General features: G+C 44.0%; 2 protein-coding genes across 7 annotated transcripts in view; both read right to left on the reverse strand.

The window, feature by feature from the left end:
* The window catches only part of nocta (nocturnin a), a 9,607-nt gene extending 540 nt beyond the window's left edge, over positions 1–9,067 (reverse strand). Inside the window, exons 1-4 of one of the 6 annotated variants that reach the window (XM_047157351.2) lie at positions 8,928–9,067; positions 8,469–8,637; positions 840–1,097; positions 1–642 (exon numbers count right to left, since the gene is read on the reverse strand). The exon at positions 1–642 is cut by the window's left edge and continues 540 nt beyond it. In XM_047157351.2, the coding sequence (XP_047013307.1) occupies positions 1–642; positions 840–1,089 (892 nt within the window). In that variant the 5' untranslated portion in view covers positions 1,090–1,097; positions 8,469–8,637; positions 8,928–9,067. Of the gene's footprint in view, positions 643–839; positions 1,098–1,329; positions 1,551–2,991; positions 3,592–6,026; positions 6,448–6,489; positions 6,760–8,468; positions 8,856–8,927 lie in introns of those variants that run through there. The other 5 variants (XM_017473650.3, XM_017473653.3, XM_017473652.3 and 2 more) reach the window with 5 other exon arrangements.
* Positions 9,068–10,743: 1,676 nt separating this feature from the next.
* On the reverse strand, positions 10,744–15,513 carry c1qtnf2 (C1q and TNF related 2). Its single transcript, XM_017473655.3, has 3 exons — positions 13,966–15,513; positions 13,504–13,763; positions 10,744–12,462 (listed from the first exon to the last, which is right to left on the reverse strand). The coding sequence occupies exons 1-3, from the start codon at positions 13,998–14,000 to the stop codon at positions 11,828–11,830; spliced, it is 930 nt and encodes a 309-aa protein (XP_017329144.1). The 5' UTR covers positions 14,001–15,513; the 3' UTR covers positions 10,744–11,827.
* Between the last annotated feature and the right edge of the window lie 25 nt (positions 15,514–15,538).

Raw genomic sequence — 15,538 nt, forward strand, 5'->3', positions numbered from 1 at the left:
GACGGATCTTCCAGGTGGTGTAGGACGGCTCGGCGGAGCTCAGCGTCCTGTAGGCGCTATCGAGGCCGAGCGGAGAGTTCATAAAGCGGCGGTACACCTCTTCACCCGGTTCGGCGTTGAAATCTCCGCACACGAACAAAGGAACGTTTTCGTCCTGCTGCGCGCTCAGGATGGCCTTCAGCTGCTGGAGAAGATTGGCACCCTGGGCGCCACGGAAGGTCTCCCAGCCGCTCCTCGCTTTCAGGTGCGTCACGGCGACGCAGAAGACTCGCCCCGTGACCCGGCACTGTAGCGTAGCCACGACGGCCACCTGGTTGGTCTTGAGCGCCATGGCGGAGAGACGCAGGTGATTGATGTGGAGCAGACGGAAACGCTCGCGGCTGAAGAACAGGGCGCAGCCGTCGGGGCCGTTGTTGCCGCTGACGTCCAGGCACGGAGAGCACGGCTTGGGGCAGAAGCTGCTCTGGTAGCCCAGGCTGGCCATCACGGGCTGGAAGGTGTCGTAGTAGTGGTCCACCTCCTGCAGACACACGATGTCTGGTCTGTAGGTCAGAATCTCCTCCAGGATCAGGTACTTCCTCTCGGACCAGACTAACGCCTCCATCGGGCAGCGCACGAAGCCGTCCTTGCCCTCGCCCAGAGCTACGGGTCCAACACAAACCGGGAGCTTAGAGCATCGTAAAACTCCACACACTAACGTTCTGTCATGTCTACTGTTTAAAATGAATCTAAAGGAACGATCCTGAACAACACGCACTTTTCGACTGCTTTATTTATTTATTTATCTGTCTATCTATCTGTCTATCTATCTATCTGTAGCCACAAGTTCGGTTCTGTACCTTGTGCTAGAATGTTCCACTGCATGACGCGGATCTGCGGGTCGTGTGTGGCGCTGGTTCTGGTTCTGATGAATTCTCGGTTTGGCCGCGGCGGTCGTTTCCTCAGAACCTCCTCGCACTGGCGCAGGAGCGTCTCTGGGTCGACCGGCTCCGGCTCACACTCCTCAGCGTCGGTGTGTGTGTGCTCCAGCGGCGCGCTGCTCAGAGACTGAGCCAGAGAACTGAAGAATCTGACGCTGCTGCTGCCCATCTGACACGCTGCAACACACACACATTAACACACACACACATTAACACACACATTAACACACACATTAACACACACATTAACACACACATTAACACACACATTAACACACACATTAACACACACATTAACACACACACACATATTAACACACACACACACATTAACACACACACGTTCATCAGTAGTAGAGAGAAGCAAACAAATAGGTCACGTTAGACAGAGACACTCATCAGTCCTCACCCTGCATCTCAGTAATCCTCAGTTAAGATATTTCCACAAGTGTGTGTGTGTGTGTGTGTGTGTGTGTGTGTGTGGAAGATAAGAGAAGTAAAAGGCTCTTAGTAATGACCTCGTGACTCCGAGTGCGTCTACATGCGTTATTCAGAAATACGATTAACGCAGTATGAATCATCCACATGGGATTAAGGAAGTGTGTGTGTGTGTGTGTGTGTGTGTGTGTGTGTGTGTGTGTGTAATGGCTCATGTGTCATATTTACTTCTTTGATTACCAGGAACAACCCTACACACTCGTCCCCTACGTCACACACGCTCCTCCGTACCCAGAGACGTTTCAGCTGTACTGACTGTCACAAAGCGCTGACGCTGACACTGGAGACTCCTTCCAGAAACCATCAATAACGGTGTTCTTACAGAAAACTTCACTGTGGCGATAGTCACACATCTGTTAACGTCGAGCGCCCGACACACAGGACGAGCTGCTGCTATAGAAACGATAACATAAACCTGGGATTGAATCGAGGCCTTCTGACCAATCAGGAGTGAGAGTGTAACAGCGGTGTAGTGTTTATATAACGTGTGTGTGTGTGTGTGTGTGTGTGTGTGTGTGTGTGTACACAAAAAAGGCTAATCCCAGGAACGTTTCACAACCTTCTAACAATGTTAACCTTCGCACTTACTGATCCGTAGGTGCTCTTTCACTCGCCTTCTATCGACCTGTTTTCCCACCTCTTTCTCACCCCCCCCACCTCTCACTCCTCCCCCCTCGGCTCCCCTCCCCCCGAGCCTCTTTTCCTACTTTGTGTTCCTGAGAATTTCTTTGCTGATGAAAAGACCGAACACTTATATTTACTCCTGCTGAGCTTCACTGTCCACTCCAGTGTGTGTGTGTGTGTGTGTGTGTGTGTGTGTGTGTGTGTGTGTGTGTGTGTGTGTGCGTGCGCTCAGAGGTTTCCTGAATAGCCCATTGTGTGTGACTGTCTCTACGCACACAATGGTTCACTTTGAAAATCACGAGATGGATATAACAGGACAATTGTTTCACGCACGAGAGAGAGAGAGAGAGAGAGAGACACAGAGACAGAGAGAGAGAGACAGAGACAGACAGAGACAGAGACAGAGAGAGAGAGAGAGAGAGACAGAGAGAGAGAGAGAGACAGAGAGAGAGAGAGAGACAGAGAGAGAGAGAGAGAGAGAGAGAGAGAGAGAGACAGAGAGAGACAGAGAGAGAGAGAGAGAGAGAGAGAGAGAGAGACAGAGAGAGAGAGAGAGAGAGAGAGAGAGAGAGACAGAGAGAGAGAGAGAGAGACAGAGAGAGAGAGAGAGACAGAGAGAGACAGAGAGAGAGAGAGAGAGAGAGAGAGAGAGAGAGAGAGAGAGAGAGAGAGAGAGAGAGAGAGAGGGAGGTCCTAACGGTATCCATGAGGAGGAAAGTGAGCCTCATTGGTTTGGAATGTAATTCAATGGAGGTCCAGAAGATTAAATGACTTCCATTTAAAACCCTAAAAATGAATGAGAGTCAGAAAACAGTGAGAACTAAAAGAGACAAAGCAAAAAGTATGAATATATGAATATATGAATATATATATATATATATATATTCCTGTCTATATAAACACAGGCTTTCCTGTAAACACACACGCACGTTTTTTCGACATTCCTCACCAGATAATCTTCTGAGAGTAGGAACAGTCCACAGAAGGAGATGAATGAGATGACCCCTGAACTGCGCCTTACATAACTTCCCCCTTAAGAGCCGCGTCCGCGTTCGGTAACTCGGGTCACGCCTGGACCGCGTGATCGGTGTAGCGTGGCGTCTCGGTATCTGACTCGGGACCAGATATTAAACGTTCACTCGATTGCCTGAGGGTCAAAGGCTGAGTAAATATTTATTCATCCACTCTGCATTTCCATTAAAAACAGCTCTGACGGAGACGTCTATAGCAGGCGCTGTACATCATCGACGGCGGAGAATAAAGTGGATAAAAATGCGCTTTTGAACAAAGAAAAATGATACGATACGGTAACGTTCTCTAAACTCCACGAGACGTTTACGTAACGTTTCTGGAAGGAGTCTCCAGTGTCAGCGCGTTGTAACGGTCAGACGCAGATCCCTAACCCCGGCGCTGCGTTCGACTGGGGGACTCGCCGGTCAGAAAGACACCCACGGTGTCCGTCTTTTGTTGTCCTCAAACAGCCAACTCTACAGCCGGTGGTACAGATTTAATTATCTATCCATCCATCCATCCATCCATCCATCCACACACACACACACACACACACACACACGGTATAACTCATTTAAAGATAAGAAGTATTTCTTCGTTTACTTCTGGTGCTGGGAGAGCGGCCATTTTGTTTTGGCTTCACTCTGTAAACTGGAAGCATCTCGCAGTCGAGAAGGTGATGAGTATGGATTTTAAATTGAAAGCGGTGTTTACTGGTTGGAGATTAGTAACTGGAGGTCGACCGATGGCAAGTTATCATCAAAAAATCCACACACAGAAATAATAATAAATAACTTGATCGTTTTCCCCGGTTGCGTCCGTTGCGGGAGCGGCTGAGGAGCAGGGCTGGGCGAGAAGACAAAAAAAATATCATATCGCGATACTTGGACAATTCTACAATACACGGTGCGCATCGCGGTAACGATGATATAATCGATATATCGCCCAGCCCTACTGAGAAGCGTGCGCCGTCGTTGTACGGTACGAGAGCGGCCTCTAGAGGCGAAATAAAAACTATCGCTGACTCATTTTGTTGTGTTATTTGAAGTGTTTTTTTTTAAAATCCATTTGGCATGTCTATTTTTATTTTTTATTCAGAGACTTAATGTTTGCTTCAGTCTGTACATTAATATTAACATAAAGATAAATAGTTTATTTCATTTTTTAAAAAGTACAGTGTATGTTCACGGTGCAGTCAGTACTGTTGATTTTTGTAATAAAGTTCAGCGATATTTTACTTTGAGTGTTGTGTTTTCATTCAGTATCTGTTTTAATAACTATCGGTTGATTACTCTGTTATCGGCAGGTACGTACCGCCCGACTATCGCTCGACCTCTGATTAGGAATTACAAAAATGTGAACTGAGTCGAACACCCACGGCAACAACTTTGTTGTTTTTCAGTAACATGACCAGCGACAAGAGAGAGAGAAAGAAAGAAAGAAAGAAAGAAAGAAAGAAAGAAAGAAAGAGATAGATAGATGTGAGAGAGAGAGATAAAGAGAGAAAGTGAAAGATGAAAGAGAGATAAAGAGAGATAAAGAGAGAGAAATAAGAGAGAGAGGGAGATAGATGTGAGAGAGATGAGAGAGATAGAGAGAGAGAAAGTGAAAGATGAAGAGAGAGAAAGTGAAAGATGAAGAGAGAGAGAAAGTAAAAGATGAAGAAAGAGAGAGAGAAAGTGAAAGATGAAGAGAGAGAGAGAGAAAGTGAAAGATGAAGAGAGAGAGAAAGAGAAAGAGAGAGAGATAAAGAGAAAGAGAGAGAGATAAGAGAGAGAGGGAGATAGATGTGAGAGAGATGAGAGAGAGAGATAAAGAGAGAGAGAAAGTGAAAGATGAAGAGAGAGAGAGAAAGTGAAAGATGGAGAGAGAGAGAGAAAGTGAAAGATGGAGAGAGAGAGAGAGAAAGATAAAGAGAGAGAGATAAGAGAGAGAGGGAGATAGATGTGAGAGAGATGAGAGAGAGAGAGAGATAAAGAGAGAGAGAAAGTGAAAGATGAAGAGAGAGAGAAAGATAAAGAGAGAGATAAGAGAGAGAGGGAGATAGATGTGAGAGAGAGATGAGAGAGAGATAGATAAAGAGAGAAAGATAAAGAGACAGCTAGATAGAGGGATAGAGATAGATAGATAGACAGAGTGAGAGATAAAGAGAGAAAGATAAGAGAGCGAGGGAGATAGATGTGTGAGAGAGATGTGTGAGAGAGAAAGAGAGAGAAAGAGCTAGAGAGAGGGATAGAGAGAGAGACAGTGAGATAAAGAGAGAACGAGAGAGAGGGATGGAGATATAGACAGAGATATAGATAGAGAGAAACGTGAGAGAGATGTGTGAGAGAGAGATAAAGAGAGAACGATAAAGAGACAGAGAGAGAAGTAGAGATAGAGAGATATAGATAGAGAGATATAGATAGATAGATAGATAGATAGATAGATGAAGGAATGACTGTCCATCACTACTATTAGGTAAAGTGAGAACTTTTTCACCGATGTTCCACGACAACACATCAACAAGAATCATCATCCGTGTAGTCCGTCTCCTTCGCACTACCGTACCGTGCGCGGCAGAACCTCTCGCCACGGGACCGGTCAGCAGAGACGCCGCAATGTTGCTGTCTCTCCAATTACCGCCATAGTATCTCAAATAAATAAACAAACTACATCCTCCACAGACTGACATGTTGCTCGTATTTACTGCATTTACCAGCAACCATAAACGGATAAAAAAAAACAAATCAATCAATTTCACACTGTAAATAAATCATTGTACGCTAGTACATGAGTTGTGCTTTTAAAAGGAATAAAAACATGTTGGGAAATAATCCAGTGACTTCAGGTCACACTGTCGCCGGTTAGTTTCCTACAACAACATGTTGATCTCGTAAATCTCACAGAATCCAAAAGTTAAACCAACGAGCAAACACGAGCGCTCCGAGCGGCGTAAACACAACGCCAAACTGATCGCCACGCCGTATTTACCTCTCTCTCTCGGCTGGGATGGAGACCTCCACCGATGTTTGTTTTTAGATAAGGAGTGTCACTGCCCCGTGTCGTTCCTCCTCTAACAACACACAACCCGGTGTGTACTGCGGTTCACTCTGACCTCGGGGAACACCGAGTAGACGGACATGTCAACCCCGAATGCGGAAGGACGTGACGTGCCGTAACGAGTGTACAGATAAAGAACTAGCAGCGGAACTCGGATGAACGGGTCATGCTTGCATCATAGACGTTTACTGATCTGGCTGTTAGGGGAAGTTGGTGATCTACGCACAAGTGCAAGCGAATGTGTTTCAAAATAAATCTGGGAGTCGGCCGCGTTCCTCAGCTTTCACTGCAACTTATGGACCAAAGGTCAAAGGTTTCCGTTTCATGTTCTGCGAAGACCTCCTTCAGGCTAAATTTGTCTGGGCCGCATAAATACACTGCTCATGTTACATACCTGAGTAGAACACTGAGAACTCAGTCTGCACATGTGAAATGGGAGACGCACGCACACACACGCTAATGAAGCGTGGTACGGAAAAGGTCTAGAGAAACAGGACGTTTATCAAAAGTGAAGGAGAAACGTTCTTCATCAGCCGCGTAAGACCGGTGCTCGTGTCCTGAAAACACGTCCTGCTCCTCTGGAAACTCTCCAACACGCTGAACTTTTAGTACGTCCTCTATTATTACTGAAACGGACTGCAGTTACTTCCTGGATTCTTCATAACACACACACACACACACACACACACACACAGATACATAGACTATATGGATAGACAGATATACTAGATAGACAGACAGACAGATATACTAGACAGATATACTAGATAGATAGATAGGCATTGACAGATAGATAGTAAGATAGACAGATAGACTAGACAGAGACAGATATACTAGACAAACAGATAGATAGACATACTAGATAGACAGATAGATAAACAGACATACTAGACAGATAGACAGACATACTAGACAGAGACAGATACTAGATAGGCATATATACTAGATAGACAGATATACTAGATAGACAGACAGATATACTAGATAGACAGATAGGCAGACAGATATACTAGATAGACAGACAGATATACTAGATAGACAGATCGGCAGACAGATATACTAGATAGACAGATAGGCAGACAGATATATTAGATAGACAGACAGATATACTAGATAGACAGACAGATATACTAGATAGACAGATCGGCAGACAGATATACTAGATAGGCAGACAGATATACTAGATAGACAGATAGGCAGACAGATATACTAGATAGACAGACAGATATACTAGATAGACAGACAGATATACTAGATAGACTAGATAGATTCTTCATAACACACACACACACTCACAAAGACAGATACATAGACTATATGGATAGACAGATAGATATACTAGATAGACAGACAGATATACTAGACAGATACAGATATACTAGATAGATAGATAGATAGATAGATAGATAGATAGGCATTGACAGATAGATAGTAAGATAGACAGATAGACTAGACAGAGACAGATATACTAGACAGATATACTAGACAAACAGATAGATAGACACTAGATAGACAGATAGATAAACAGATAGGTAGACAGATATACTAGACAGAGACAGACATACTAGACAGACAGACAGAGATACTAGATAGACAGACAGATATACTAGACAGACTAGATAGATTCTTCATAACACACACACACACACACACACACACACACACACACACACACACACTCACAAAGACAGATACATAGACTATATGGATAGACAGATAGATAGATATACTAGATAGACAGACACATATACTAGACAGATACAGATATACTAGATAGATAGATAGATAGATAGACAGGCATTGACAGATAGATAGTAAGAGACAGATAGATAGACTAGACAGAGACAGATATACTAGATAGACAGATAGATAGACAGATATACTAGACAGATAGACATACTAGATAGACAGACAGATATACTAGATAGACAGACAGATAGATAGTAAGATAGACAGATAGACGGATATGTAGAGAGACAGGCGGCAAGTTAGATAGACAGTGATAGATAGATGGTAAGACAGATCGATATACCGAGATTGAAAGACAGAAAGACAGACAGGCGGTAAGGTAGACAGATATAGAGACAGACAGGTGTGTAGATAGAGCAGCACTGAGCACAGGTTGATCAAGAAAACGCGTTAACATGTTTGAATGAAGGAAATTAAACAGATCACGTGACCAGAAAGGCTCACGGTAGAAAATGGTGACGCGAGAACCGATCGGTGACGCGCACCGGCGTTTCCCTTACCACGAGTCCCCTTACCACATTGTGTATGTTTACTGTCTTCCACCACCACCAAACTCCGTTCACTTCCTGCTCCATACAGAGTTAAATCTCAGGATGAAGCCTGACTGACTAACACATCACCTACCCTGTAATAATGGAGATGACCGGCTGGTGTGGAGCTCCCTGGGCCCGGTACAGGACTCTCCACAGCGGCTCCCGGCGTGTAGGAAACGCGGAGAGAGCGCGTGCTGCCCGGAAGCGGGTTGATTCTGAGCAGATCCCAGTGATGAGAGGCAAAGCGCGGCCAGATCCCTCTGTATGAGCGAAGAGCACCGCTTTACCGGAAACATTATAACTCAGCTAACACACAACACCAGCTAACCATGTAGATTAATATCCGCTAAACAAGACACCGGTTGGCTTTAATCACTAAAACACCGTGTTAACGGAAATATCTCACTTTACACCCCGTCCTTTCCCGAACACCGGTACAATTAACTGGTACTGCACTACCGTTTCCTCGTGTCTCTACAGACACTCCCATTCACCCGACAGGGGAGGATCAATCGACATGTTCAAATAAATCCGATTAAACACGGCTTACCTTCTGTAAATATTCTTCTAAAATCACGTTAATTTAGTAGACACGTTTCAGCAAACATACAATCGCGTAAAAAAGTGTACAAGAATATCGTGACCATTTTTAGAATTTCCCCTACACAGTAGCAAAATGGTTCAGTCCGGATCCGAGCGACACCGTGTGGTTTCTGGGTGAAGAGGAGTGGAGGGAGGTGTGTACGTCACTGATGACGCGGAGAAATTCCTCTTCCGTTTCTCTTCTTGTTCTGGTTGGTTTCGTCACAGGAAACCAAGAAATATTAAATAAATAAATAAATAAATAAATAAATACTAATACAAATACTAATACTAATAATAACAAGAATAATTGTCATGTATTGTTATGATGATGATTATTATTATTACAAAACAGATCATATAAAATCTACAATTATAAAACAATTTGTGTGTGTGTGTGTGTGTGTGTGCGCGTGCATTTAACCCCAAGACCAAATGTCTATGATAAATATATAAATGAAAATATTTATCCCCAATCATCACAGAGTCTAAAACCCTGTCATAAACACTTGCTGCACTTTATTACACACACTTATTTCATTAGTCACCTTGTATGTGTACAGTTATAGACCCTGTGTGTTTCCAGTGTGTGTGTGTGTGTGTGTGTGTGTGTGGAAATGTTGTGGGGAAAATATCACTTCTCTGTGAAACAACTTCAAAGAACTTCCAAAGAGCACTGATATGGTTTTTATTTCAGGAAATGGAAATAGGGCATGACAGAGCAAGCTGTCACTCATTTAAAATCTTGTATGTATACCACGGTTAAGCGCTTACCATAGACCTGTGTGAATGCCTTTTGGGATTTGTGCCCCTCACTTTTATGTTGTATCTATCAATTCATGGTCTGCTTTCAGAGAACGAGGGGGGGGGGGGGGGGTAGTATGGTACCATAGTATCAGTACTGTATATGTGTTTCAGCCATGCTGTCATAGGTATATAAGCAACAACAACAATACAGTGATACTGGAATCAGTTCTGAGCTGAAAACCCCTATCCTGTGCCGTTTGTTTAAACTTAAACCAAAGCCGGTGTGTGTGTGTGTGTGTGTGTGTGTGTGTGTGTGTGCGCACACGCACGTGATCATGTTCGTGACTCGTCATTATGAATGTGACCACAAGTTTAAACTGGAAAGAAGTAAGAAAGGGAGGGGGGGAAAAACATAATCTTTGTGTACTGAGCTTTTATATCAGTCATTACCAATGAAAAACAAACAAACAAAAAAACAACAACAATGAGATGGTGCGTGAAGGTGATCAAGTTTCTCGAAATGACGACTTAATATTACCGCTCACATTCGCAAACCGCATTTAAACAGAGAATAAATGGAAAAATAAATCAGCAAAATGAATGTGTAGGAATCTTCAGAATAATCTAATAATGGAAAATATTAAACGGGTTCGCTTACATCGAAGGTATTTTCTGTATTTGCTTTTTTCCTTTTTTAAAATTCATGTTAGACATTGTAAAAGACACTATACATATAAGAAACACAGCTGGTCTTGACTGGGAGGGAGAGAGGGGGAGAGGGAGAGAGAGAGAGAGAGATGCAACAAAACACATGTACAAATCCAAGAGTTCCAAGTTTGATTTCCTGTTCAGTCATTTACGTTTCCAAAAGAAGGGAACACATCTGCCAGATTTAAACAGAAATGTGCTCTGTGTCGTGTCTTAAACACTCCGGATTGCTACAGAAATGAAGTCACACGAGGAGATCAGAATTATGGCAACTTTTCACAACAACAACAACAAAAAAGAATTCTTAGTTAAGGATATCACCACAGACGTTGGTGTAGCAGGGCGACTTTAATAATGTCATCACCTCAGACAAAACCAAGTTGAAAGGCTCTCACAGTTGACTTATGCTACAGGCTACTATCTAGTGAATTTTTAGAGCAACCATGTAATAGGCAGTAATATGATTAACCAAGGTTGCCAGGTATCATAAAAAAAAAACTCCCCATCCCAACTACATCTCAAAAACAACCTGATGAAATCAGGCATTGAAAAAGAGATTTTCTTCCCTTTCCCCCCGCGGTTGGGAAACGAGGTCTCGTGTTTCTCATGTATGGACATTACCCGCTCTATAAAAATCCCTCTCCGAATCGTTCGAATATCTCTCACAATAGAAATGTTTCTGTACATCATAGACACACCGTATGCACCTACACTGCCTTTGTTTGCTGAAATTTATTCGATGTAATGAAGATTGTTTTATAGCAAACAAAGATGTCTACGGAGTATTTTTAAACTAGCCCACCCTGGCAAAACAGTCCTGTCCGTTGCTCCTCCTCCACTGAATATTCACAGAGTGAGCATGGGGCGACGTGATTCCTGCCCCAGTGGGCATCTATTAAGGTACGTTGACACATACAGAGAGCATTCACGCTTCTTCTTCCTCATCTCGCAGGATGTGATGCATTTATACACTGGTGAATTTTATATACAAACGCTATCCTTCCGGAACGTTCCATTTCAGCGGCAAGACAACTTTGTTTGTTGTCAAAAGTGGAATGCTAGTTGCGCCACACACTGATGAATGTTACTATGACAACAGGTAGTTGGACGACTTAGTACATTTTTGACCACTAGGCGCATTAATAGTTCTACAGAGCTAATCGGGCAGTGAGGATACTGCGGAATGATTGCGAAAAATCCAGAAAGGCTTATGTATATCTGTCAAATACCATGTCCCACTTGCCCCTATGGGAGGCTAATGTTTCTGACAGGTAAGGGAACGTCACACATCCCTGAAAATGGTGAGCTCTCCGAAGACAGCATTTGAACTCTAATGTTATAAAGAAAGTAGCGTGCATAAAAATTGTAGTGAATTTCGAGAGCTTAAACAGGGACCAGTCAGTGAAGCTTCCATCAGGAGGACCCAGAGCTAGCAGCAGAGATATTCCTCTGAGGAATCTGATCTGCGTAGATAAGAAATCCCGTGAACAGACTGTCGGTCCAGAACGGATCGAAGAACAGGCCGTTCTGCTCAGAGTAGAAGATCTGAAGCCACACCTGGTCTCCTTTCTGGAGCCGGAGCACGGTCGAGCCTGACGCTACATCATGGTTCCCCGTGTTGGCGTCGAAAGTCTTGATCTTGTACTGCCCGTTGTGGACGAGCCCGATCGCCAGGTGCTTGTTAGCCAGCGTGATGTCATAGCTGAAGTAGTACACACCTGGGACAGCGCAGGTGAACTTGCCGCTGCCGGCGTTGTAATGGCCGCCTTCGTTCATCAGGATGCGGTCGAAGCGGATGGGCGTGCGCTCCTTCGGATAACTCTTGCTAACTGCGACCGAGAAGGCCGAGCGTTCATGCGTCCCACAGTCACATCCACCGCGGACGCCAGCTTCACCCAAATCCCCCATTTCACCCTTCAGCCCTCCCGGCCCACGCACGCCAGGTGCCCCCTGCGCCCCCTTCAGACCTCGTGGCCCCGCCCGACCTACAACTCCTTGGCGACCCTTCAGTCCTGGTTTTCCAAGGTTCCCCGTGCGACCTGGTTCCCCTGAAATTAGACGTGAAAATACAACCAAGCATGGAATTTTATTTTTTACTTATCACCACTCCACCACCACCGCCACCAAGCAGACCATTACGTGTTCACTTTGATACGTACAAAATAATTATGTACACATCTTCTCAGCCCCTTCTGAGTGGGGGTACAGATCAAAAGAAAAAGTCATTGAGACAAAAACAAAGAAAACAAACCTGAGTCGGTTTTAAACATTAGTATTAGACAACACTTTACATATTACAGCCAATCATAGGGTAGGACACAGTATAAAAAAAAAAACTTAAAAAAAAAAAAAACTTTGTAGATAAGCTTGCCTAGCTCTTACCCATCCTCTTCTAATATACAAATGTCCAATTATGCAAATAAACATCCAGCCTTTGTTTTCTGGTGGAAGGGCGTGGCCACGTTGCCAAATCGCATGTTCATGGTACACGCCCAGAAGTCGAAGTGTCTTCTGTCTTTTCTCTCCTATAAACCAATTTCATTCAATCTAAAACAAAATCTCATTACACTAGCCCTGTTGAATTCTCAAATCTGATTGGTCGGGAGGTGTTGATTCATTTTCTAGAGCAGCAGCTCCTGCAGTAGTGCATGAACCTAACTCGAAATGGTTATGACCAGTATGACGTGCCACTCTTTAATGAACTTTAACAATGCTCATGGTTTGCAAACTGCTGAGGTATAAGTGGAATAAAACTCTACAGAACGTGATGCGATCGGAAAATAATCAACTTCGCTTCACGTCACTGATTATTTTCCCTTAACAAAATGCCCTGAAGTGTTTCATCCTAATTTAACAGGTACGAAAATGTTTTCAATCTTATAAAATAAGCAGTATTTTTTTTTTTTTTTTTTGCATTCATTCAGGACCCCAGTGTGACCTGTGACCCTTGCCACAGAGTTTTATCTACAAAGAAACCTAGCACAAATGAAATTTCAGATCTCATTAGAGAAGAATAATTATATTAATTAACGAATTAATTAACATATACTACTATGCAGTTCATTTAAATGAAATGGGCTGTGAGTCACCTTTCTCTCCTTTCTCACCCTTGTCCCCATCCTTGCCGTCCTGTCCGTCAGAGCCTGGTGAACCCGTCCGTCCTGCCCCGCCGCTGGGCCCCGCAGGCCCCGGGCTGCCCGGTGCTCCTGGAGGCCCGGGCAAACTGCATGCGAGCTGAGACGAGTGAATGGTGAAGTTGTGTTCTTTCTTCCCAGATTTCACAGTTAGGGCAAAAGAAAGAGAGAGCAGGCAAGCGGCCAGGAAGAGCGGACGCATGACGCAGCTGCGGCTGCAAAACATCACACGAGATGAAAGGTTTGTGCTGCATTACACGGCGTCGTGTGTTCTACTCCTGGCTCAAACATGTTTCAGGTGTGCACGGGGTGTTAATGACTCTTTATAAATCAATCGTTTTGGCTAGAACATCAGACGTTTGCAAACATGTTAGTTGTTAGCTGCATTTTGTTTTGTCTAAACAGTGAAGAACTCACCGCAGGTTTCGTTCACGTGCAATGCCAGACCCCATCTGCCCTCAGGAAATTCACGCAAATGTGGAAAAATGCTCAAAACAAGCTCTCCAGCTGATATCCTCTTACTCCTCTGAACAACAACAACAGCAGCAGCAGCAGCAGCATCCACCCTGTTTTGACGCGCTCGCTCCAGATGCTTTGGACATGATGTAACAGATCGGATATGGGGGAGGGGACTTTTGGAGGAATCATGAAATTCATCTGGAGTTCAGACGCTTACATACAGTTGCAATCAGAATGATTCGACCCCCGTTGCAAATCAGGTTCACTGTCAAAATGTAGACTTTCAGCGGTTTGCGACAAACAAATCAAACAAGAGCGATTGAAATAGTTCGACACGACGAACGCTTCAAGTGGTTTCCCCAAATTCAACTGAAAATGCAACGAATAATGAGTTCTCCTGTCTCAAAATTATTCACCCCCCTGAAGAGAATCCCTCACAAATATGCACACAGCACAAATATGCAGAACAGGTGTTGTCTCAAGCACACCGGATACAATTAATCAAGGGCTTCATTAGTTGCACCAGCTGTGCTTGAGCTGGAACACTTGGAATACCTTAACTGGCTAGGGGCATAAAAATATATGAAATACCTGAACTGGCTAGGGGTAGAAGAAGAATGGAATACCCGGACGGGGTCAGAAAAAGGAAGCTATAAACGGCTGCAGCCAGTTTTGTGAGAAGGCAGGTTGTGAAAAACCCTCGAGTGACTGCAAAAGACCTGCAGCAAGACTTGGTGTAACAGGCACTGAGGTTTCAGTGAGCACAGTAAGGCGTGTACTAAACACAGAAGGTTTCCATGCCAGAACTCCAAGACGTTCACCGCTACTGACCCAAAAGCACACGAACAGTCGCTCAAAATCATATAAATAAGACACAGAAGTTTTGGGATTCTGTTCTGTGGAGCGATGAAACAAAACTGGGACTTTTCTACACTATGAATCGGTGGTACGTCTGGAGGAAGAAGAATGAAGAAAGAACACTCTGTCCACAGTCGAGCATGGTGGAGGCTCGGTGATGCTCTGGGGCTGCTTTGCATAATCTGGCACTGGAAACCTGCAGCGTGTGGAAGGCGAGATGGATTCATTGAAGAATCGGGAAATCCTAGGAGAGAACGTCATGATGTCTGTGAGGAAGCTGAAGCTTGGGCGTCATTGAACCATCAAACAGGACAATGATCCCAAGCGTACCTCAAATTCCACCAAGGCTTGGTTGCAGAAGTAGTCCTGGAAGATTCTAAAGGGCCGTCACAGTCACCTGACTTGAAACTCATAGAAAGTCTCCGGTGGGATTTGATTCGAACTATAAATGTTCACAGATATGATGTGTAGTTCTTTAATGAAGAAAAAAAATGCGATTGGTGGAAAATCGCTGTAGTATAACAGGAAAATATCAACTTCAGGGTAGTAAGAGTAAGCATGCGTCGCATCACGCTGCTTCACACTACTCCACTGTTGATTATTTTCCTATTACAGCTCACCTGGAGTGTTTTATTCCTCACATAATTGGCAGTAGTATTTACTTTTTTTTTTA

The sequence above is a fragment of the Ictalurus punctatus genome, chromosome 8 (assembly GCF_001660625.3).
Source record: "Ictalurus punctatus breed USDA103 chromosome 8, Coco_2.0, whole genome shotgun sequence".
Lineage (NCBI taxonomy): Eukaryota > Metazoa > Chordata > Actinopteri > Siluriformes > Ictaluridae > Ictalurus > Ictalurus punctatus.